We start from the raw sequence: 22,326 nt of genomic DNA, 5'->3' as shown, positions 1-22,326 counted from the left end.
AAGCATGCTCGTAATCACCCCTGTATCCGTCTCTACTTGGTTGAGAGTCTTAAAGTCAAATTCGAATACAGATGTACCCCTGCTGGCGATGCTAGGACATATATATGCCGCCAATCCCGGTCTGCCTCAGCCCAAATCTGTTCCATCAGAAAAGAGCCAACCTCTTGTCTTTGGTGATCTGGGCATACAGACATGAAAGTTAAACCCAGAGAACGTATCAGCATAAAAAGATATGTGGGGTGCAATCATTTTACTCACTCACGCAATACATTGTCGAGGTTGTCTAAGGCAAGTAGTCGCTCGTTCATCGAAGTTTTAGATATGTCCGCCCATGCCTTTACGTGAAGTGTGTCTGGAAGCTAATCCTGTTCTGACCTCTTTTTTGGGTTATCTTGGCCGCCGTTCTCAGTTTCGCCTTCGAGAACCCAGCCAGCAAATCCAATAGCGGTACCGTCGGTCTTGCATGCTTTGTATAGGCGTGTGACGGTGCTCAAGGCGTGTCCCATTCCAATGGTATAGAATCATATGATATCATATTGCTCGTCTCGTAGGTCTGCTAGGAACATAGTCCGATATTAAGGACCATCTTGCATCGCAGGAAAATCAATAGTCCGATTATGGCATTCTATTTCTGAATGTTTAACGTGGGAGAGAATCAGTGCCATTTCTGTCAAATGAAATACTGCATGATTAATGATTTTGCCAAATAGCAAACACAGCATAGTTGAATATACCTGATGCGAGTGCATATGGGGTGTGAATTGTTGTATTGGGAAAGGATGGCCAGGTCGGCTATTCTGGCCTGGCAGAGCTCTTTTATAGCTCTTATCTATCTTGTCTATAGCTACAGGGTAACTCCCCATGGGGTCACGTATCAATACCACTTGATGCAGAGAGAAGATGGCAGGGGCTTGATTTGTAACTACCTGTCTACCGATCTGTCCCAGGTACGATGGTAGTAGTCCGATGAATCCACCATCCGACCCCCACATTGACCTGGCCTGGTGGTGTGTCTAGGCAAATAACTCGTCCCCAGCGACTACTAGATCCACCGCTGGCCTCCTGAACCCCAAAGCACCTCGTAGTTTCCAGTGCCGTACTCAGAATCCAGCTTCTGCTGGATGTAATCCTTGACGTGCTTGAGCTCTGTATAGTACACGAACTTGCTGGCATCAAGGCCCGGGACCGACGTCATGACTTGGAGAGCCACGTCAGCAGCGGTGCTGGTGGGCACAGTCGTGTTGTTAGAAGCAGGTTTGTTGTCGCCGCCGCCCCAAACTATGCCTTCGGCTTTATGCTTGGCATCGAAAACCAAAGCACCGGAATCGCCAGGCCTTGCAAAAACGCCGGGACCCGAATCGCAAGGAACGATACACTTTTCGATAGTCTCGGTGATAAGATTGGTTCCATGGTACAGGGCAACCGCCACCGAAGTTGAGAGCTTGATTCCAATAGTGGCACCGGTTCGGGCGCCAGCCATGGAGACAACGTCGTTGCCTAGACCGCCATAATCGTTCAAGTAGTCGGCTACACGGATGTAGGGATCCTACGTAGGTGAATCAATTAGGACTGGCTGTACTCGATACCGTAGAAAACTTACATTGGTACTAGTGCGACCGTTGCCATTCACGTCGAAGATGGCGACGTCGAGACGGGATTTAGGGTCCGGACCCGAGGTTGTATCGGGTATAGCAGTAGCATACCGCAGCTGACCAACAGTGCAGGAGAAGGACTGTATGGTTTGGCATTCGCTAACAAATTGATGGCTCTTGCGAAGACGTTGGTTCCACATGTCGTGATGGAAGGCGGAGGGACTCTCGATTGTGGTGCCGGTAAAGCCGTTGTTATACCAATCTAAAAGAGGTGTCAGGCACAGTTGTGTACGTATAAAATATATAGATGTACTTACCGGGATTCCCAACGTGACCACAGGTTACACCAAGGAGCTTAGTAGAATCCTCGGCGCGTACCTCGAGCATGAAGGAGAAAGACCCATAACGACTATCGCCCTGCCGACCGAGAGAACATCCCGGGAAAAGCGCACCATTGCCATACGTATCCTCGAAAGAGAAGGGGAACGAGAACGCATGTAAATAGAGGGCGACCTGGTACTCGCTGACTTGAATCATCAAGTCGTCACCAGCAATACCACGTCTGTCGAACACATCCCAGATGCCATGGATAATGGCCGTAGGCAGAGTCGGTCCGCAAGTACCGGGCAGCACACCTACGAAGCAAGCGACAGTGCTGCTATCATTGGCGATACCACACAGGGCCACCGTCGTGAAGGCGACGTTTTCCTTTTTCAGCATATTCATGACTTCTGCGCGCAGCCCATCCGCCTCCTAGGCAGTGGCATACTGGCTCGCATTCGGGGGGACATCTGCAGGTGTCAGCGTTGTAATGCCAAAGGTTGACATTTGGGGGGGGTTGCTGGCAGCGGATGCTGTGACAAGACAGGCCAGGAAGGTCGGGGCATTGGAATGAATACGCTCCGTAGGCGCAGTAGGAGACATTGTGGCGCCTTTATTGAGGACTTGGGAAGATGCAGTCGATGATGCGAACGAGGCGTGCGGAGCTTGTGAAATGAAGACCTCCGGCTTGTGAAAGTTGGGATCGATAAAACGTCCGCGAAAACTTCGGAAGCAAGATCTGAGACGCTCGAGCCCATTACTGCGCTGTGCGATGGTGGTTGTGGCGTTGGTCATGACGCCTGAGGTGGTCAACTTGAAGACAGTTCCAAGAAGCATTGTTGGCAACAGTGACGATCTGAATGAATATTGATGAAGATGGATAAGAAATGTTAATTTCTGGGAGATCCAGGTCTAAATACGCACAGTTTCTATGTTTACAAGATATGACCGCATTGCGACTTTGATATTTCTCATGCCGTGTTCATGTGGCTGGCTCTTTACAGTGCTGCCCTAGTGTGGCTAGGGCTGTATCCACCACATTCATTTTGATAGGTAAAACTACACTAAATAATAAAATTGCAGGGATAAGCTTCGACCTAAGTCGGGGGATTGAATCAATCAATCTTGTCAGCGAAACCTAAGACAATAAACAGGGATTATTACATGATTGCTATAGGGACATGAAAGTCAACATTAGAGTCAGGATGCCCATCTGTAGGCTAATGAACCTGCAGCCTCCAAAATCGGATCCTTTACCATACTAAAGTAATTATTGCTCCTTCCTGGACTAGCATATAGGTTCCTGGTTATGGATAACGTAGTCCACAGTCCAATTGCACACTTTGGCAGACCTTATACGACAATGTATCAGTTAATTCAACCACAACGCCTATCATCAATTGAAACTACTCAGAATCGTTATCTTCAGACGTCTCTACATCATTTCCACAAGTGCGCGCATTATGTCCGGGCTCGCCGCAGATTCTACAGCGCCGTACACGCGCAATTCGCCGCCTCCTACGACCACCAATTTGACGAAATTCGTCATGTAACTGCCCATCAACCTCTCGTTGAGACTGTAGGTCCTGTCCAGCTTGTATACGAAGTGACCCTTGTTACGAACCGTTGGCCCTAGACCAACATTACAGGCCCGTTGGCAGGCCAGGTGGATACAGACGCTAGGATCACGGGACCCCGCATCGGAGAAAGGAAAAGACCGACAGGTCACGTGACCTACAGGGGTGGATATGTTGGTCAACTACATATCCAACCCACAGGATATGTTGGCAGAGAACATATCCAAGTGGGGATCAGTGAAGGAGAGACGGATATATAAGGGACAGGACTCCCAGGCATTTCATAGATAGACAGTCTCTACTTCAGTGATCAATCTAAGCATCAATCTAACCCATTGGTGAGGCAAACTGCCTTGACGACTCTATTCCCAGTTACCCTACTTGAATACTTCAGTTACCCAGAGCCCTATACTCCATACGTCAGACCCCGATATTATTGCTTGAGGACTCCGCAGCAGGACTTACTTACTAGCACAAACCCTTACAGACTCTTTAGTGGTTTACGCAGCTAGACTATTAGAGGTTTCGTTACACCAAGCTTCGGCCAAGCTCAGGCGAAACCCCGGTCAGGCTCAGGCTAAAAGCGGCGTGGCTCAGGTCCAAATGTGGCACCCAGACCCCCCATGGACACTCTACTTCTGTGGGTCTACATAGACCGTTCGGTCTCTATAGTACGTTGCTTCTAGCAGACAGCCTCATGATCTAGGTATACCATTATAATTAAGCAGCCGTTGTTAACAGCTAATGCAACGGCATTAATGATTCTTCACAAATATAAATACTATTGATTAGATCCGCGGAAGTCGCCTTGGGCTTTCAACTTTCTTGAGTAACGTAAGGTTATCTATAACCAACAGATACGTATTCACATCGTCTTGCCACAAAATACGAATGACCAACGAATTGGCTAGGCCATAACTTTTCTAACTCGTATTTTACTAAGGCCGAACTATCTACACAATTTCTTTACTGCTTATACGCTTTCGTTAGCGCGAATAGTATGTCTAATCTAGACATAATACGCAATTGGAATAGTGCTACAGTTTCCGGTGACTTGGCGACTGAACGTCTTACATTTGATGAAGTTGTTAATGCTCGCCGCAGCGGGATTCAGCAGATCCATAATCATGTAAGAATCGATAAAAATGCAACACACTCAACTTTTAGAAAGGCCATCATGAATAAGATATTAGGGTAATCAATTGTGAATATTTTGTCTTTAGCCCACTGACCTGGCTCAACGAACCATACTGCTTTTCTCACGAATACTTTGCGGTAGGAGAGAAATCATGGCCACCATACTAAGTTTTACACTGGGAGATCCAACTCACTGGGGTGCAGAATTGCATACATGGCAGGCCGCCTATCTCTTTGTGGTATTCCTACGTGCCATTTTTTTGTCGTCCTATTCTCGCTGGAAAGAGTGGAGAGATCACAGTGAAGAAAAATAGCACATCACGGGGGAGTCACCCCAGTCGTGTGGCCCAATAACACGACCACCTTTTCCCAAGAGCAGTCATGGGTATTTACCTAGGAACACTGGAGCTAACAAGCAATTCGTTGACTTGAATCCTATTACTTCCCGTGAGAACCCGCAGCATGCTTCTCAGTCTACAAGTTTCCAGTGCGGTGATTGCAATTTCTATGTTGTCAAGTGCACCGCCTTAGTCACACTTCATCGGTCTGACCACCATTGGCATGTTTCCAAACCGAAAGGGGTCCGCGTGGTTACTCTTATGATGCATTAATTAAATCTTAGGGCGGTAGCCAATGTGGGTATATTGCGCACCGGAAACGTCAACATGTTCATCTAGGGATGACCGCCGATCCCCTCCCTCGGGCAGTGCTAAATGTAAAATCCTGGCCAGCTAAATGACGAATTGAGTTGCTCTTGATTAGCACATCGAGTCTAAAGGCAGTAAAGCTGAGAAATGCATGTAGTCGGGGTCCAAAGCTAACCCCTTTAGTCGACAATGATCGCGAACCCTTTCCCAAAACGCCAACCACCGGCCAGAGCCTTATTCAAATCTGCCTTGTGACGAAAAGGCAACCACACCAGATCTCATGAACTGGAAAAAAAAGAGGAGATCGTTAGCGTGAACACACGATGCACTGCCTCACCAGGTCGGATGACATGGTTAGGAATGGTACGGTGGATATGGTCACTTGCCGACCAGTCGCGGCCTCCTTTCCGGCCCCCAACTTTTCGGTGAACCGATAACGCAAGGAAAATACATTTCTGAATGAGGGACTCCATGTCAAGCCATGGCCTGCAGACCTGGGGGCACGTCTCTATTTCGTAAGTTTACCGGATATGCACGAAATATGCCTTGGCTGGAAGTTGCAAGTTCACTGACGATAAGCAAAACAGCCTGCGCCAGGCCTCCCTCTTCCGCTGGAAAACACACGTCAGGCAACAAGTCCAATAAGGTTGATCGAGGTAGGCGGCATTTACCATATAAATATATGTGGACACGGCGCCACCAGCGTGGTTGGTCGCCGATTTGTACCAATTGAGACCCAACTTGTCCGATACGAAGAAGATGGACAAATTAAAGCAGGGCCTTGGGAAGCTGACACGACTGACAGCTAAGACAAAGGATAGAATCCGTAAAGCGAAGATCCGGAATGGAAGTCCGAGGTGAGTGCGCTCTCGTACCCCCAAACATCCCACCCAGGAATGTGGCTGCAGTCAAGCTGATATTTAAACAGAGAACGATTCCCGAGACTCCAGAAATGGAGCTGGGAACTCGGAATCTCTAAATTCCCAAAGACGAATCCTGGGTCGTCTTATCCAAGCGTGGTGAAAGAACCGGACCGGCCGACGAGCAGTTTTACCGAGCAGACCACGAGCACACCTGCGGCATCAACGCTTTCGAACGTCAACCAGAACACTTCGCCACAAGAATCCATTGGGCATCCGGAATCTTCCCCAAGGAGCAAATCCATCTCCACCTGGCCATTGAGAAAGAAGGACGTCGTTATCGGAAACCTGAATGCGTTGTTACTGAAGCCCATTGAATCTGGAAGCATAGAACCGGATACAAGAGGAGACACACAAATAGTTTCTGGTCGTGACAAAGATGCTGGTTGTGCTCCTGGGTCAACCCAATTGATCACCAACCGTGGTCCAATGCCAAGGAAGAAGTACTCCCCGGAAGAGATGACAATCAAGTTGAAAGCCGTCCATATACAGAAGAATTCCACCGTGGAGACCCGGAAAGAATCCAGCCTATTTGTCCAACTTTGGGAAGTCCAGCTTCTACCAGCGCTGAAGGCTGAATTGAGGGGTATCAAAGGTTGCTATTCAATCAACGTCCTCAAGGGGGAGAAACCAGGCCAGCGCATCATAGACATCATGACCAGTGCAGAGCTCGCGGAGGAGATGAAAGCCGCATTGGAGTGCCAAAAAGACCGATACCTCCCGGATAACATGAAAAACAGAACGGTTCTGGAATTCACGAGAGGTGAAATCCAGTTTTCTTCTATATCTGACACCGCCAGTTAATCATCAAGCAACTCGTCAAGCCAATGGTCGCGGAGGTCTGATCCTTGGCATCCTCCTATCAATATTCGCCGGTACAGCAACTTCGTCATGGGTGATTCGGTGGGACCAGAGGGCCTCGATGGGAGCGGTACCTTGGGTCCCATGCTTAAGATCAGTAACAAGGTCTATTGGCTGCTCAATTGGCATATATTCGATGACAGAGGTCGGAACCAGAAGTGGAAAGAACTACGACCACCTCCAGTCAATGCCGTCCATCCGTCAGAGGATGATCTGCGACAGACTCAAGGCCAACAGCACTCCCGACTCGGAAACCCAGTTGCCTACTCTGGTCAAATGTATGTCACCTCGCGCGAGTCCAAGTCCATGGCTCGAAAGTGCGCCGCTGAAGGACGAGATCACTTTCCCAAGACCCCGCGCGTTACAACCGACTGGGTCCTGTTCGAGGCAACTTCCGAGTCGAAAGTCAATAAAATTCGCGGAATCAGCATCGAAGGGCGTTGTGACTCCTTTGGCAAAAGCATCACCGAAACGAAGGACCCCATGCTGCCTTGTTGCATCCCCTCCAAGCAACCTACTTTCGTGTGCTGTACCGCTCGCACCAGTGGCTGGTCGGCCGCGCAGATTTGTGAAACTCTCGCCTATTTGAACCACGGCAACAACATAGAAACCAGGGAATGGTCGGTGCAAGCTGCAGAGACTGAAAGCGACGAATGGAACCTGGGCGGGATGGGCATACCGGGAGACTCTGGGGCTGGCATTATCGAATTATTATCAAACAAGCTGATAGGCCAATTGTGGGGGAGAAACGTCTACCACGGTGACAAACACCGGATTACCTACTTCACAGCCATATCGGATATCTGCGATGACATCCAGGACAACATGCCGACACAGGACCGACCGAAGCTGCCTTGCGATGATGCAGGGGAAGTGGATATGAACAGCACGCGCCGTTTCTCGTTAAACAGTATCAGTGAGGATCCCGATGACCCTTCTGGTAATTCGCACGAAAACGTGAACAGCCAGGCAGCGGAACATTCGAATACGTTTACGATTCGCTCGAGTGCTCGGCCAAGCAGCAACACAGGGAGGTGCGGAGACATTATTGTCCATCAGTACATCAACGTCCCGCACGCAGCCACATTTTGATCATCGGAGGCGAACTTTCATGCTTTTTACGGCATGGATGCGGAAACGTAAATGTGTTTTGACGAGTTGTTAGTCATGGCGAGGTGATACACGGAGTTTCTGTCTTTCTCAATGAGATCTGCTGGGCGGGCAGCAAGGCGTGCTTTCTGGACTTGATCTTTTGAATAGCAACTTCATTCTCGTTGGACTTCGTGATTAGTGTTATGATATCGTCGAGAACGAAACCACCGATGCTGACCCAAGAGGTGTGTGGTTCGCCGACCTGTCATGCTGCGCCGCAGCCGCAGAATCCTGCTGCCTGGAGGCCGCCGCTAAGAAGGCCATCCATCCGTCCCCAGATAGATCAACCCATTATGAACCTGCCCTGGATTCGCTCTAAGCACTTTAAATTTTCCGTGTTATATGTATCGGTTCCTCCAAATAAGCATTCATTTCCAGTCGAACTTCGCATCTCCACAAGCGCCATTCCGCTTTCAACCGTCCGAACAATGGACGATGCTGGTTCGCAGCCAAGTCGCCACCACCGGCACACGCAGGCATCTAAATCATGTGTGTTCCCTATTACAGACGGTATTGCGTGCGAGGAGGTGCCGAAGCTAGTTGGAACCCAACCCATGCAATCGGAGGAGTTGGGCTTCTACACACCCCATCAGCGCAAACCCGTCTCCGACAGCAGCTATAGCTATGGCCCGTATCAATTCCCCCTCAGTGGCTTCGGAATCAACACCGGCATGGAGAAATTTCCCGACATCGAAGTATCCGGTTTCTTGTACGGCTCGGCCCTGATGTCCGGGGGACCACCCTTGAGTATCTCACCACCCATGTCAACCGTCTCACGAACCTCATCCGTGGGGTCAACTCTGTCACCTGTGCAGACGGAATTTGCTTCGCAGTCAGATGTCTTCACCAGCTACACAGGCGGCAACTCCTGGTCGCGTGGTCCCAGCCCGCTGCGAAATACGGTAAAGGCATTATCGTCCCCATCTGAAGCATCGACCTTGCAAGCCGCTGGGGAGGGTGAGTATGTGTGTCTCGCTCCGGGATGTGAGGCCAAGTTCCCTCGGGAGAAAGATCTGGATTATCATGTCAAGATGTCGCACTTGCATGTCTGTCTCTGGAGTGACAATGGACCCTGCGAGAGCAGCGGTTTTGCCACCAGGGAAGAGCTCAACTGGCACGTCAAAAGCGAGCATTTGCTTGTTTGCCCTGTTCTAGGATGTGCAGAAAGCTTATTCAGCAATAAGGACCTCTTAGACTGCCACATCAGGTGGGTGCATAAGGATGCTGGGTCCCAGAGAAATAGTTGCGAGTCTAGCAACCTGCTTGGAACCACGACGATGTCACGATCGAACTCTTTGGATAAGCCGGAAAAGGCGAAAATAAAGGTCGCCAAGGGCCAGTTGGCTGATGATAAAGTGCTGAAAATGGAGATGTCTATCGGTATCTACAAGAAACGATGCCGGGAGCAGCTTAAGAATGTCGTCGAGAAGAGGCTGAGGCGGACTAACGGTAAGTCCCAACAAATGCAGTCGAGTGTTTTCAGTGTCGCCCATGCCGAGAGCTAGATCCTACCTCGATGACTGCTCAAGCGGTCAAGGTATTACAAAGCCGTGCGTTGGTTGTCCTGTAACGCCGCTTGTCCTATTGACCCCCTCGTTGCTCATGGCTAACATCATTAAGGAACCACGCCAAAAACTGGCGGAAGCCCAGGAGTAACCCCAAGGCTTCTCGAATCTGCAAGCTTCCCAGTCATATGGGAGCACGTCGTTCTTCCATTCTTAATTGAGTTTATCCCGAAATGGTGTGGACCGGGTCACACGATCAGCGTCCTGAGAGGAAATAAACGTGACGCTAGGCGCGTTTGCTTCATGACGAAGAATTCGGTGTCAAGAGCGAGGAAAGTATTGATAGCAACCCATGTGCAGGATCTCCTTCCTGAAAACCACCGAATTAACGTGACGTTCATGTTTTCCGTTGGTGAAGTTGATCGTCTTGTTTGGGCTCGAGGGTTGAGCAAGGCAATGCCCGACGAGGTTTGCACGCCCAGAAACCCGTTCTGCTACATTAGTCCTTGTATGGGAGACAGCATTGGTGCAGTCCTTCCAGATGGTGATGATGTGTCGGCCACTCTCGGCCCGTGTTTGACAATTGGGGGAGGGGATTACTGGCTGGCCAGTTTCCACCCCTTCGTCGAGGCAAACCAAGCGGGAACAGTAATGATTCAACACCCCTCGCCGGATGACCGTGACCGCTGTCTGAAGGAGAAGCACGATGCATTGGACAATGTCGACTACAAAGTCGGTAGGCTCACTGCCACTTCCGGGTACGACTTAAAGACCACGAGAATATCTCACGATCCTTATTGGGAAGACTGCAACAAAGAGCCACCGTTTGTTGTAATGGACTGGACGTTGATTTCAGCTCTGTCTCAGACCAGCCAAGCAAACCTGGTTCGCAAGTTCCCCACGACGGCAACACCAAAGCAAGAGGTGCCCATCACGAAAATGAGCTGTGTTATGCCTGGCAGCGAAGTGTGTTCCACGGGCAGAACGTCAGGACACCAACGAGGCCAAGTTTGTGATATCCCCGCTTACCTCTCCCCATCCGCAAACGGTACTGGAAAAGGCACACGCGAGTGGTTCATCGAGGAGCCATACTCGTATGACAATGAAGACGATTGGATTCGCGGTGGCATCGGCGTCCAAGGCGATAGTGGCGCCGCCATTGTGGATTGCGACACCAATGCACTCGTTGGCACTTTGTGGGGAAGAAATAAGTACTTCGGTGCCGGACCTAGGCAAACGTTCTTCACTCCGATTTTTGACATATTCGACGACATCCAAGAGCGTTGCGGGGAGCAGACCAGGCCACAACTTCCGCAATATCTCAATGAGGCAGATCGCTGGCCCGTTTACCCTGTCTGTAAAACTTGCTTTGACCTACGCGAGTACTTGGACACTCGACGCAGTTCCAGGGAGTCCCTCATGTCCATGATTGCCGGCGTTGGGCCTGGGCAAGAGAATGACCACGATCTGACCTCAGTATCCGAATTGGCAACCCCCAAAGCCAATGGGGATCAAGCATATTGGCGCTATACGGGCATGGAAGAGATGGGGTCGTCGTTCAACAGTGTTGCATCTCCAGCAGCGTTGAGCACATTCTTTGTCAACCCACAAGCTGCCTCACCAGGCATGAGTGATATGAGGAGTCCATATGCATTGGCTCTCAACGATGAGGATCTTTACGAGAACAAATATGGCGACCGTGGGGAGGTGGTCTTGGGGAAACATCAGCCTGTTCCTGTGCCATTTGTCCGGACCAACAGTCAACAATTAGGCAAAAGGCGTCGGATCGTGTAATCGTTCTGCACACGACATCTTAAAGTAACCCGGCATGCCCCCCAGCTCTACATCTGGAGAGGCGCGCAAATATTTCAATACCTGGTCAACTCACGTTGGTTGCAAGATGAGTCAAACTAAGCAACACCGGTCTAGCCAAAGGCAACGTTGAGCATCACAGTCGATTACGCGGCGGGGGCATTGCTCTTCGGCCACGGGTGTGAGTGAAACGGTGTGCTGAACGATGGATTTCGGGACGGAGTACAATTAACCAGGCAAACCTCCTCGCCCCATTTTCCGGGCCCTCTGGTCTCTTCGGTTGTGATTCGCCCTCGACCCTTTGTTTGTTTCCTTGTGTCGACGGGCATTTTCTGTCGCCTTTTCGCCGGTGGGACCAGCGACATTCCCTCCACGATCGCCACCTCGTCCTCTTCCCCTGCCTCGGCCGCGGAAACCTCCTCTGGCGGCCCCTCCATCCGTGCCCGAATCTTCTGTCCCCGAGCCAGCCGGGCTTTCTCGCCAAGCAGTTGATGCGAGTGGTGGCTGATTGCCACCAAAAGCACTGTACTTCATCTCAAAAGATTTTATTTGTTGAGGATTTCGACTCAACATCAGTGCCCAGCCTTCGATGGCCTCGTCAGTCATGCCCGTATCCTGCTTTAACTTCATTCGGTAGTTTCCGCGTCGGGTATCAGAATCTCTATTGAACAGTTTTGGATCTGTCTGATAGGATTTGAAGAGAGTCTTTTCAGCAATGTCCTTTCGTTTCTGGTCATCGGCGTCATCCGCTAGGGCATCATTGACAGCGAACCCGGAGTCTGCGGCATCATATGTATCGTCTCTTTCGTCGTCATCCGCGTCAAATGCGGACAGTGCTGAAAGAATGGCTGCTTTGTTTGGTGCGGTGGATCTATCCTTGAGGATATCATCTGCGGTTTTATTCGGGTTGTGCTTCCCAAAGTGTAGATTAGAGACATCAACTTCTAGTCTGTCGAACTCGTCATCGTCAAACACGTTATGACGAACTGGAACTTGCGGTGGCGTAGAGCGCGGCACGAGGCTACTTCTCCTTCTGCGGGGCTTATCTTGCGAACTATAATCCACGTTAGCATAGCAACAGGTAGATAGTAATTGGACGACTTACAGCTCTTTGGTACGATCTGCATTAGCCAGGTGCGGCGGGTGGGATTCTTCCAACAAATGTGATATGACTTGTTCCGTGCTGTCTTCATATTCATCTAGTAGTGACGAGATAAATCCGGAGCCCAGATCAGGAAAAAGGTCTTGAATCTGCGAAATTTGGCTCATTCTGTGCACATGCATATCCCCAGCTTGATCATCATCTTCCACATTCGCGACCCCTTTGCCCTTGTCGATCTTGCGCTTGACCAGCTTTTTGGGTCTGACCTTACCACCAGGTTTGCGGAATCCTTCCAGCGCCGTGATCACTGACTTCATCCTGGTTGCAGTTGACACAGACTCATCAAGGCGATGCTGAACTTGTTTCAGGATTGGGGTAACAGTGACCAGTTCAGCGACCATGGAGTCATTTGCATTGATGGGTCCAGCCTTGTGGGCATCTGCAGCTGTTTTCAGGGAATAAAGCTGGTCTGTGAGCATCGAATACATCGGAGAAGACCCTTCTGTCAGTCCAATGAGGCATAAGTATGCAGTGGTGATGATAGTCTTTCTCAGGGGTGGATTCATGATTTTGTAACAACTGACCAATCCGTCCAGGAAGTCGCTGCCCGCGAGGAAAAAGGAAGCGGTATCAGGAGATACGTGGATAAGGTGATTGAGTCTTTTCAGACGCATTTCTGTTATCCTGAGGTCACCCTTGATACCGTCGTCCAAAGAAATGATAAGATACTTCTTCAATGCATGTAACGATGTTTCGGGCGTCTCGCCCGTTTTCTTAAAAACGGCAGCCAGGACTGGTGATGCTCTCTTCTTTCCATAAATTCGGCTGAAATGGGACAAGAATTCCCATTGAAGGAGTGAAGAAGGTGCAGAAGAGAGCCTCAATAGTCGAGAAGTAAGCAAGAAACACTTGCGAAGGAGTGTCGATGCCGAAGGAGACGTGCCGAGAATACCAACGCCGGAGGTTGCCGTCTCTTTCATGAATGAGACGAGGTAGGGCGTAAGAGACTCATCCTTGGAAGATATTCTAGATAATTCGGCCTCTGAGAGTGATAGATAGGCCTCAGCCAATAACAACCATGTCGAGAGACATGATTCCCATTCCTCTGGAGCGAGATGATCTCGCCAAGCTGCCTCTGGGAACGGCGCAAACGGAGGAAGGGTAGCAGCCATGATCTGATTTCTGGAGGCTGAAATGCGAAGCCAAATGTAGGTCGCAGATGGGAGAAGGAATAAAGGACAGCTCCCGAATATTGAGTTTTAAGGTTTCTTTAAAAACGGACTGATTTCAATACATCTCCAGTTGGGATCAAACGCCTTTCTTAACATTGAATGTCTTCGCCGAGTGACGCATCCAACTAGTTGAGTAGATCTGGACTACTCAGGTGGATCCATGACAGGACCGGGGGCAGGGGCAACACCCCGCGCTAGACCCCACCTGGCTTAGCTTGCCAACTAAACTAAATCGAACCCTATGCCGCTCCCACAAAAAAAAGTTACAAAAGTTCGCGAGCCTTGCCGAAGCGGCGCAATCGTAACTCCAGTCTTCGTTCTCCACGAGCAACCTCACCACCAGTTTTCCTTCATCACGTTACCGTAACGCACCCACCGTTCGAGTCGTGAAGGAAGTCGTCCTCCCCGCCAATCCACCCAACCAACCGACCAAAACCTCATTCAACTTAAGACCAGTCATCATGTCCGGCTACAACAAGGGCGAGAAGGACTTCGGCGAGGCGCCCAAGACGCACCGCATCCGCATTACGCTGACCAGCCGCAAGGTCGCGTCGCTGGAGAAGGTGTACGTTGAGCCCTTCAACCTTGTACTCATATTGGCGATGCTTACTGACCTCCGCGCAGTTGCTCCGAGCTCATCGAGCGCGCCAAGTCCAAGGACCTGCGCATCAAGGGCCCCGTCCGCCTTCCCACCAAGACCCTCAAGGTCACCACCCGTAAGACCCCTTGCGGTGAGGGTTCCAAGACCTGGGATTGCTTCGAGATGCGCATCCACAAGCGCATCATTGAGTATGTGGCCCCCTTACCTGGGTTTTACCAGAGGAAACTAGCTGACAACTTTCGAACAGCTTGAACGCCCCCACCGAGATCGTCAAGCAGATCATCGTCAACATCGAGGCCGGTGTCGAGGTCGAGGTCACCATTGCCGCATAAATGTGTTCAGTCGGTGACCCAAGTATGGGTATGGAAATGGGCACGTAGCTAGGCCAAAGAGCGGAGAAATCCTGCTTATGGGTCGAACGAAACGAATCAATGAGAAACCCTTGAGCTAGGTACCAAAGTATGTCTTGATGCGAACGGAAAGACCACCTGTAAATCCCAATCACCACTCCTAGGTTGGAGCTCGTGAACAAATCCACAGACGATACAAGGGATACAGCATAGTGTCTTATCGCTTTGCCCTTCCCAATAATACAGGATTACCCACTGGATATCTAAACCTACGTGCCGGATTTTGTTTCCCAAACGCCATATGCCATGCTTCGTCCGTGCTTATAACAATTGGTGAACTAGAAATCAAATGTGCAGTCCTCCCTCATAGGTGGTACCTCGGGCATATCACCAGCGAACCGTCCAGTTCTGCTCATTGCCTCGTACGCAGCCTTGATGCTGGCAGTATACAACCCTGGCTCAGGCGGTTCCGTGTCGGAATTGTACCCAGGAGGACCGTCCGGGAACCAGATCTTCTTCCATGAGCCGTCCGGCATTCGTAAGCCTGGTTGGCCATTGTTATTGTACATAACGCTCCGGCCTTTGAACATCGTCAGACGGCCATCTATGTTGCGCGAACTGTAAGAGCTGATTGGCGGGTGCTGTTTCGTGCTGTTCGGCGCGTAGGGGTGTCCTGGTGTACCCTTTGCTTGCGCCGGGGCTTTTGCCGCCTGAACTTGTGGTTGACCGAAGTCGTTCTTCGCCGCACCAAACCCACTCGATGCCGGTTGACCGAACGGATTTGCTGGAGCAGCAAGTGCCGGTGCCGAAGTGTCCATTTGTTGGTCTGTGGAGCCGAATGGATTTGAACCAACAGGCCGACCGAAGGCACCACTTGTCTGGGCAGGCTGGCCGAATGGATTTGCTGGTTGGGCAGCATTTTGGCTCTGCGCGGTCTGGCCAAAGGGGGCAGCTGCAGGAGCACCAAACGGATTGGGATTTGATCCCAACGACGAAGGCTGTCCGAAGGCGCTTGGTTGTTGGGCGGGTTGTCCAAATGCGGCCGGCTGTGGAGCAGTCTGCCCAAAACCGGACGACGGCCCTGTACGAGCCCCGAAGGGATTCGGCTTTGCACCTAGGGCTGATGTTTGACCAAAGGCAGAGCCGGTCGTGCCTGGTTGAGAGGGCTGGCCGAAAGCTGGCGCCCCAACAGCTCCAAGTGCTGAAGGTTGGCCGAATGCTGAAACCCCCGCTGCACCAAGACTTGAAGGCTGTCCGAACGCTGACCCGCCTGTAGCACCGAGACTTGAAGGCTGCCCGAACGCGGATCCTCCTGCAGCTCCAAGAGTCGAGGGCTGCCCGAACGCACTAGCCCCGCCAAAAGGGTTGGGCTTCTGCCCCGATGCTGAAGGCTGACCAAATGCACCAGTGGTTCCCGTGGTCGATGGAGCACCGAAAGCATTTGTTGTGGTATTATTCGATACTGCACCGAATGGACTTGCCTGCGTGGTGGAAAACGGGTTTTGGCCCGCCGCAGGAGCCGAGTTCAAGGGGTTTCCAAAGGGACCGGATGTGTTGCCAACCGCAAAAGTTCCATTTGTGCCTCCTTCTCGAGTATTTTGCTTGCAAATATCGTTGCGGTTTGGGTGATTGTTCTCAGAGCCGACGATGAAGTTGACTGCGCCATCCAGGTCATTAAGGGTTGTCAGGATTTGGTGTTCAGCTTTCTGGTAGAGCGTTGCTATATGTTGGAGCTGGAAAACGATCAGCATATATCTTGAATTAAAGACTGGAACCTCCATCTTACTGCTTCGGGTGGATTTGAGCTCGAAGCCACAAGCAATCGTAGCTCTTCGAAGCTCTGCTCTCGTGGGAATCCCCCGAATAACTGCTCTGGCGCATCCTTACCGGGGCCGTAAGATGACAATATCCAAGATGGACGCTCCTCCGTTAGATCGATCTTGATCAACTCCTTGGTAACCTTGTACGGGTTCGTTCCGCTATTGTTGCTGTTGCCTCCACCGCCAGAGCTTAGAGAGCTAAATCGGTTGTTGCTGGTACCGCCAAATGGATTGTTATTGGCCCCAGGGTGTTCAAATCTGCAGTTCGCTTGAGAGCGATTGAAAGACATGGTCAGCTTTTGCTATTTGAAGAGGCATGGAGAAGTATGCTGTATCGGAGTGTTTTCTAGGCCGTTGATTTTGGATAGTTAATGGTAGGAGAAGGCAGCGTTCAAGCTGGAGAGATATAGACATACCACCATTGCGACAATTGCCATTTTGGTAGAACTTGCACAGCGGCGCCATTGCGGAAGACCATTTCCTGCTCCTCGGTTTGGCGACGAGGTTTAAGATGTCGTAGCCTCGAACAAAGCCTTGCAGTTGCGTAGAAGACGCGACGCCCCACTATTTGTACCAGAAACGGACCTAGCGTTCCATGCCCGTGAGAACCTGATTGTCTGACTTGATTAAACTGGGTGTTATACTACCATCAGCTCAAAGAACCAGGAAATAGCATCATCAACCTTGGAACCATCGGCCCGGACAGCTGTGCTGCAGAGAGCTGTACTTCCTGGTGAGATTTCTCTATGGATTGGCAAGCGCTTTGTCACTGCTAACATCTTTATCACTTTGTAAAGGAGGTAATGTGTTTTGAAGTAGTTGCACTATCCTCACCTCGGTCGTGAGGTGGCTTTTCTTCTCCTGGCTGTCGCAACCAACTTTTCTAGGTTGACGTGGGACAATGCATCATGTCATCGTCCATTAATCGAACTGAACAATGGTGGAGAACGTCGTTGTATTTCGATACATTATGCTTATCTGCTCGCTACATCTAGGCTACTGAAATCTTAAGGTGAGGCAGTTTTGTTGATCAAAGGGACCAAACCCCCCTCGACGTACTCCGGGCTCCTCCAGGTGGACCAGTCGTGAGTGAGCAGTCCCCAGGTCTCCTCGGAATCCTGAACACCGGTCCTGATGTAGTAGCTACCGGCAATAACCCACTGCATCCAACTTGCCTTCTCCTGGGCCAGGTAACTGGCGACGCAGGTGGCATACACGTTGTCCTTCCATTGGGTCGCATCCTGAATGAAGCCGAACTCAGTCAACGCGATTGGGAAGACGTTGACGGTTTGCGGGTCTTCTGGGTGCATTGCCTGGAACCCGCTATTGTAGAGACTGATCTCGAGACTTGTGCAGTTGGTCGTGGAGGCGTAGGTGTGAAGTTCTAACACGAGTTTGTCCTCGTACCCGGCGAAGTCGGAAAGCTGGAAGGTGCTGGTGCTGGGGGTCAGAGCAGTGCCCCGGACCACGGGGGTAACAAAGGTATCGAAGCTGAGTCCGGAGAGTAGGATGAGGACGTCGCTGTTGGCCGCGTTGACGGCGCCGGCTCCCTGCTTTATGTATTTGTACCAATCCTGCCAATTGTACGACGCTGCCGCGAGCGTGGCGTTGTTGTCAGGCTCTCGAAGTTCGTTGCGCAGGGACATGGACACCAGAGCCGGCCAGGACTTGCCGTGCTCGGCCATGTATCCGAGTCCTCGGGTCCAGTTGGCGACGGAAAAGTAGGTGTCGCCAAACCACGAGTTCCCATCCTCAGTGTTGCAGCACCAAGCCCCCAAGGACATGTGGTTGTCCAAATTGATCAGAATCTCTTGAGCAGCGCACTCCGCGGCGACGGCATCAAAGACTTCTAGTCTGGTTATGTTGGCGCCGAAGGAAGGGTTGGCGGCGAGGACCTGGTTGTAGACTTTGGTGCCGTTGGTCTCACCAAGAGCTTCGATGAAGGCAGTTTGGATTGGAACATCTTCGCCGTCGTTTTCGTAGATTTGATCAATCATCTCAATGGCGTAGGTGAGGCGGATCGAGTTCATGCCGAGACTCTTGATCTGGGAGACGATGTATTCGACTGATTGGTATTGAAGACCTTCAGGGATCATGACGTCTGCCGCACCAGGCCAGTTGACTCCGGCATAGACAACATCCTCGCCCTCGGTGTTCTTGATGTCCCGTCCTTCGGTGACGAGGGGTCCGTAGGGCCAGCTGGCAGCGACAGAAGTCTGAAAAAAAAGACTATTGCCCACAGCGAGCAGTGAGAGCAAAGAAGCTCCGAGAGAACGCCTGGCCATGATAAGGATACGAGGGCACCAGGATCTGGATATTGCCACTAGCTTACCGACACTGCTCACAGAGGGGCGACTGCTCGCATTTTAAGCATCGATATCATAACTGCCTACTGTATCAGTGGAGCGGAATAGAGTATAGGCCCCTCATAATCCATTGGTCTGGTTCCGAGGTTCATTATGATGGTAAACCTTGGCCAGGAAACATCATTTCACCGACGGAACGAAATTTACCATGCCAACACTTAGTGGATTTTCTTGGGGTACAGTTACGACCCAAGACTCATCCGACTTGTCTCCCAACGTGTCCAGTAAGGATTGAAGTATCAATATCGACGCGTATAATGGTAGCTTGATGGACTCGCATGGAGTTGGAGAGGGCGGGGAAACGCTGAGATTCCAACGCATTTTGGCATCTTCCCCGCGTTGCAACCGTCCCATCTCCAACGGGTTCTTTGATATTGCTAGTCAATTTCGGCTCAATACGTTACCAGGAGAACCCGGCATGAGCCGAGGTCGCTTGGTAATTGGAAAGCTTGAACAGCACTTGTTTGTGTGGAAAGCGAGCTGTACAGAATATGGAAGGTCGCAACAATACCAGTGGCACAGAAGGAACTCTCTGGGACTCGCTCGACTGTAAAGAACTCGACCCCGATGCTTATCTCCACAACAACTGCAACCACAAGACAAACAAGAAACTTGAAAAACACCGAGCCCAAGACTCGTGACACTTGAGGGAAATCATTTGAAGATCACGAGATGGAGATATAGCGGAGAAGACCTAGAAGGCCGAGGCTGTCTATCACATCACGAACCTACTAACCTAAGTCGGACCGTGACGGACCGAACCCCACCACTCAACTCTTCCTAGGCCCGACTAATATATATATACATGAGAAAGGGTGACAGCGAGTGTATGTATGGCCATGCAAGGAACAAGCGACGGCAGAAACGCGCCACTTACTGGCGTTTCCTGAATTCCACCAACGGACCATCCTTCAAGCTCGTAAACTGGTCAATCAACTGGAACTCGTTGACTCGCTGCCTCCCCCACTCCAAGCCCTCGTGGCCCTCGGCAGGGTCAACACCACCTGATTTACGGAGGTCGTAGGTGTACAACACCCTCGCCAACGTCGTCATCAACTCTACGTACGCTAAGCCCTTCCCGATACAGCCTCTTGGGCCGACAGAAAACGGACAGAACGCACTCTGAGCCAGCGCTACGTCGGCCTCCCTCACGACAGTCTCGCCGTATCCACCGAAGCTCTTTTGCGACCCGGCCACCCAGCGTTCCGGACTGTATGCGAACGGGTCCGGATAGTACGCGGCATTGTGGTGGATTGTATAGTGCGGTGTGCCCACCACGATGCCCTCGGGGATGAACTCGCCGTCAATGGTGATACCGCCTGAAAGTACCTCGCGAGGCAGGATTCCCCCAACCGAGGGCGACATGCGCATGGCTTCATCAATGCAGGCTCGCAGGTAGGTGCACGAGTTCAAGACGGGGCCTTGATGAATCTCTTCAACATCACTAAATTTACTTCGGACTTCTTCGGCCGCCTTCTCCAGTGCTGATGGAGTTCGCACAACATAGAACAGTGTCGCGGCCATGGCAGTGGATGTGGTATCGGATCCAGCAATGATTCTGAGTCATAAGTCAGCATCGCTTTCGCTTTATGATGCAGCGTACTTACAGCAGATTCGATTCTCCCCACAACTCGGGAGTTGTGAAACCAAGTCCTGTTTCTGGATCGCGAGCCTTCAGCAGATGGTAGAAGAAATCACGACGATCAGTGTCATCGCCCAACTTTGTTCGGTCTGTCAACTGGGCCTTGCTGTAGGCCATATACTTGGCTCTACCCGCTGCAATCTTATGGAAGAGCACCTTGTCGAGGTGCAACTTGCCAACCAAGGGCATGGTCCCGCACTTATTTCATGTCAGCAACACAGACCTAGAGCAGATCAAACCAACACAGTCTTACAATCAGATGTCTCGTGGTAGCAAGCGATACCAGCTCCAACGCGTACCGATTGTCCGGCCTCTCCAGCATATGGAACGCCTTGCCAAAACACAGATCGCCCAGAATGTCCATTGCGAGATAGTTACACCAATCCGACATGTTCTTCGGCGCCGTCCAGCCCTTCTTCTCCGCACTGGCGTCCATACCGATTTGTTCACAGAACGATCGTACATTGGCGAGGATATATCGCTCCATCTCCTTCATGGCACTATCCGAGAAGCCCTGGGACAAAACGCGGCGCTTCCGCGAGTGAACCGTCTTGTCCCGCGTGTTGTGCGTGTTAGGGGCCGGATGCACAAAGGCATCGTAGAACTCGGCTTTGCGGACATTGGACTTGAAGCCGTAGATGTCCTTGAGCGCTGTGTTGGAGTTGAAGGATACGCTATTGGGACTGAAACGGACGATTTTGCCGTATCGTTCGTGCATGCGCCAGAACTCCAGGTGTCGGTCACCTTTCCAGGAGTGGTACAGTTGGTGCGCATCTGTGATTTTGGCCAACAACGGGCCTGGATATTTGGCCAGAGGATGGAAGTACAGTCGATAGACGACGAGGGCTACAACCTGCGGTGTGCAGAGTCAGCAAGTTGACGGCACCAACCGAGCTCAGGTCACCACACTTACACAACTGACTTGGACGGCCGCAACGCTGAGGATCAGAAAAGGGAGACTGAGAACAGCCATACTGTTTGCCTGTTTCGATTCTAGCCTATATGCCACACGAAAATATCAAGAATCCAGGAAACAGTATTTTCTTTTGTTTCTAGCAAATAAAGCCCATCTGAATTCCATGGCATCCGTAGTCAACGGTCATTATCAACCTTCCTTAATGCTGCCACGGTTTAACGCGGCCTCGAGCTTATCGTTGCGCCAACGAGTTGCCAAATCAAGCCAACCAAGAAACGTCCGGCTAGCTGCGGATCCAATCATGGTCACGAGGAAGGTAATTTGCTGACTGTTTGTGAGGAAACTTTCATACCATTACCGTTAGCATGTGCCAATTGGATGTTTCGCATTAGATGCATTCCCAGGAAGGATTCATATGGAGCATCCCGCAGATCTGGGCGGGTTACAGATCGCGGGGGAGAGCGGCACCTACATAGAGGACTGGGAGTCCTACTGCGGAAAATCGCCCGGCTGCGGAAGATCTGCTGATGCCGGCCTTGTCCGTCCACGAGCCTGTCTGCTGTGAATCAGTACCAGTGCCACACCCCACTTATTACGGATTCGCTTGAGCTCACCACCAACTTGGCCAGTTTTTCGACGGATTTCAACCTTCAATTAGAATCTACGTAATGACCGCCAACCAAGGCCTGTCTCGAAGACATCTGTAGGCTGTAATTGGCCTGTCAATCGACGTCTTCTAGCTTCTTTTGCGGCATCAGAAAAGCTCTTTTTGG

At 51.0% G+C, this 22,326-nt stretch overlaps 10 protein-coding genes across 10 annotated transcripts; 4 read left to right on the top strand and 6 right to left on the bottom strand.

The window, feature by feature from the left end:
* Window positions 1-752: 752 nt before the first annotated feature.
* Window positions 753-2,593, bottom strand: BCR38DRAFT_426153 (uncharacterized protein). The gene is made up of 3 exons (XM_040859745.1): window positions 1,910-2,593; window positions 1,601-1,854; window positions 753-1,546 (listed from the first exon to the last, which is right to left on the bottom strand). Exons 1-3 carry the CDS (start codon window positions 2,316-2,318, stop codon window positions 1,043-1,045), a joined length of 1,167 nt encoding a protein of 388 aa, XP_040717757.1. The 5' UTR covers window positions 2,319-2,593; the 3' UTR covers window positions 753-1,042.
* BCR38DRAFT_482771 (uncharacterized protein) lies at window positions 2,346-2,750 on the bottom strand (the record flags this gene model as incomplete). The annotated part of the gene is made up of 1 exon (XM_040863543.1): window positions 2,346-2,750. The coding sequence occupies one exon, from the start codon at window positions 2,748-2,750 to the stop codon at window positions 2,346-2,348; it is 405 nt and encodes a 134-aa protein (XP_040717756.1).
* A 3,005-nt stretch (window positions 2,751-5,755) lies between these two features.
* BCR38DRAFT_482770 (uncharacterized protein) lies at window positions 5,756-6,998 on the top strand (the record flags this gene model as incomplete). Its single annotated transcript, XM_040863542.1, has 4 exons — window positions 5,756-5,789; window positions 5,862-5,930; window positions 6,080-6,131; window positions 6,203-6,998. The coding sequence occupies 4 exons, from the start codon at window positions 5,756-5,758 to the stop codon at window positions 6,996-6,998; spliced, it is 951 nt and encodes a 316-aa protein (XP_040717755.1).
* Window positions 6,805-8,249, top strand: BCR38DRAFT_151775 (uncharacterized protein). The gene has a single exon (XM_040853716.1). The coding sequence runs from the start codon at window positions 7,086-7,088 to the stop codon at window positions 8,145-8,147; it is 1,062 nt and encodes a 353-aa protein (XP_040717754.1). The 5' UTR covers window positions 6,805-7,085; the 3' UTR covers window positions 8,148-8,249.
* Window positions 8,250-8,989: 740 nt separating this feature from the next.
* BCR38DRAFT_303404 (uncharacterized protein) lies at window positions 8,990-11,290 on the top strand (the record flags this gene model as incomplete). The annotated part of the gene is made up of 2 exons (XM_040854581.1): window positions 8,990-9,680; window positions 9,828-11,290. Coding segments are annotated over 2 exons (2,154 nt in total), but the record flags the coding sequence as incomplete, so codon positions are not given.
* A 462-nt stretch (window positions 11,291-11,752) lies between these two features.
* On the bottom strand, window positions 11,753-13,798 carry BCR38DRAFT_338097 (uncharacterized protein; the record flags this gene model as incomplete). The annotated part of the gene is made up of 2 exons (XM_040855588.1): window positions 11,753-12,578; window positions 12,630-13,798. 2 exons carry the CDS (start codon window positions 13,796-13,798, stop codon window positions 11,753-11,755), a joined length of 1,995 nt encoding a protein of 664 aa, XP_040717752.1.
* Window positions 13,799-14,319: 521 nt separating this feature from the next.
* BCR38DRAFT_337058 (ribosomal protein S10 domain-containing protein) lies at window positions 14,320-14,791 on the top strand (the record flags this gene model as incomplete). Its single annotated transcript, XM_040855507.1, has 3 exons — window positions 14,320-14,423; window positions 14,483-14,647; window positions 14,707-14,791. 3 exons carry the CDS (start codon window positions 14,320-14,322, stop codon window positions 14,789-14,791), a joined length of 354 nt encoding a protein of 117 aa, XP_040717751.1.
* Window positions 14,792-15,021: 230 nt separating this feature from the next.
* On the bottom strand, window positions 15,022-17,177 carry BCR38DRAFT_426143 (uncharacterized protein). The gene is made up of 3 exons (XM_040859744.1): window positions 17,046-17,177; window positions 16,596-16,897; window positions 15,022-16,542 (listed from the first exon to the last, which is right to left on the bottom strand). The coding sequence occupies exons 1-3, from the start codon at window positions 17,092-17,094 to the stop codon at window positions 15,148-15,150; spliced, it is 1,746 nt and encodes a 581-aa protein (XP_040717750.1). The 5' UTR covers window positions 17,095-17,177; the 3' UTR covers window positions 15,022-15,147.
* A 459-nt stretch (window positions 17,178-17,636) lies between these two features.
* On the bottom strand, window positions 17,637-18,914 carry BCR38DRAFT_337851 (glycoside hydrolase family 5 protein; the record flags this gene model as incomplete). The annotated part of the gene is made up of 1 exon (XM_040855565.1): window positions 17,637-18,914. One exon carries the CDS (start codon window positions 18,912-18,914, stop codon window positions 17,637-17,639), a length of 1,278 nt encoding a protein of 425 aa, XP_040717749.1.
* Window positions 18,915-19,775: 861 nt separating this feature from the next.
* Window positions 19,776-22,110, bottom strand: BCR38DRAFT_472616 (isotrichodermin C-15 hydroxylase; the record flags this gene model as incomplete). The annotated part of the gene is made up of 5 exons (XM_040862919.1): window positions 21,551-22,110; window positions 20,891-21,490; window positions 20,603-20,835; window positions 19,873-20,553; window positions 19,776-19,785 (listed from the first exon to the last, which is right to left on the bottom strand). The coding sequence occupies exons 1-5, from the start codon at window positions 21,608-21,610 to the stop codon at window positions 19,776-19,778; spliced, it is 1,584 nt and encodes a 527-aa protein (XP_040717748.1). The 5' UTR covers window positions 21,611-22,110.
* Between the last annotated feature and the right edge of the window lie 216 nt (window positions 22,111-22,326).

Source organism: Pseudomassariella vexata (assembly GCF_002105095.1).
Source record: "Pseudomassariella vexata strain CBS 129021 chromosome Unknown BCR38scaffold_4, whole genome shotgun sequence".
Classification (NCBI taxonomy): Eukaryota; Fungi; Ascomycota; class Sordariomycetes; order Amphisphaeriales; family Pseudomassariaceae; genus Pseudomassariella; species Pseudomassariella vexata.
This window is presented reverse-complemented; position numbering and strand designations above follow the sequence as displayed.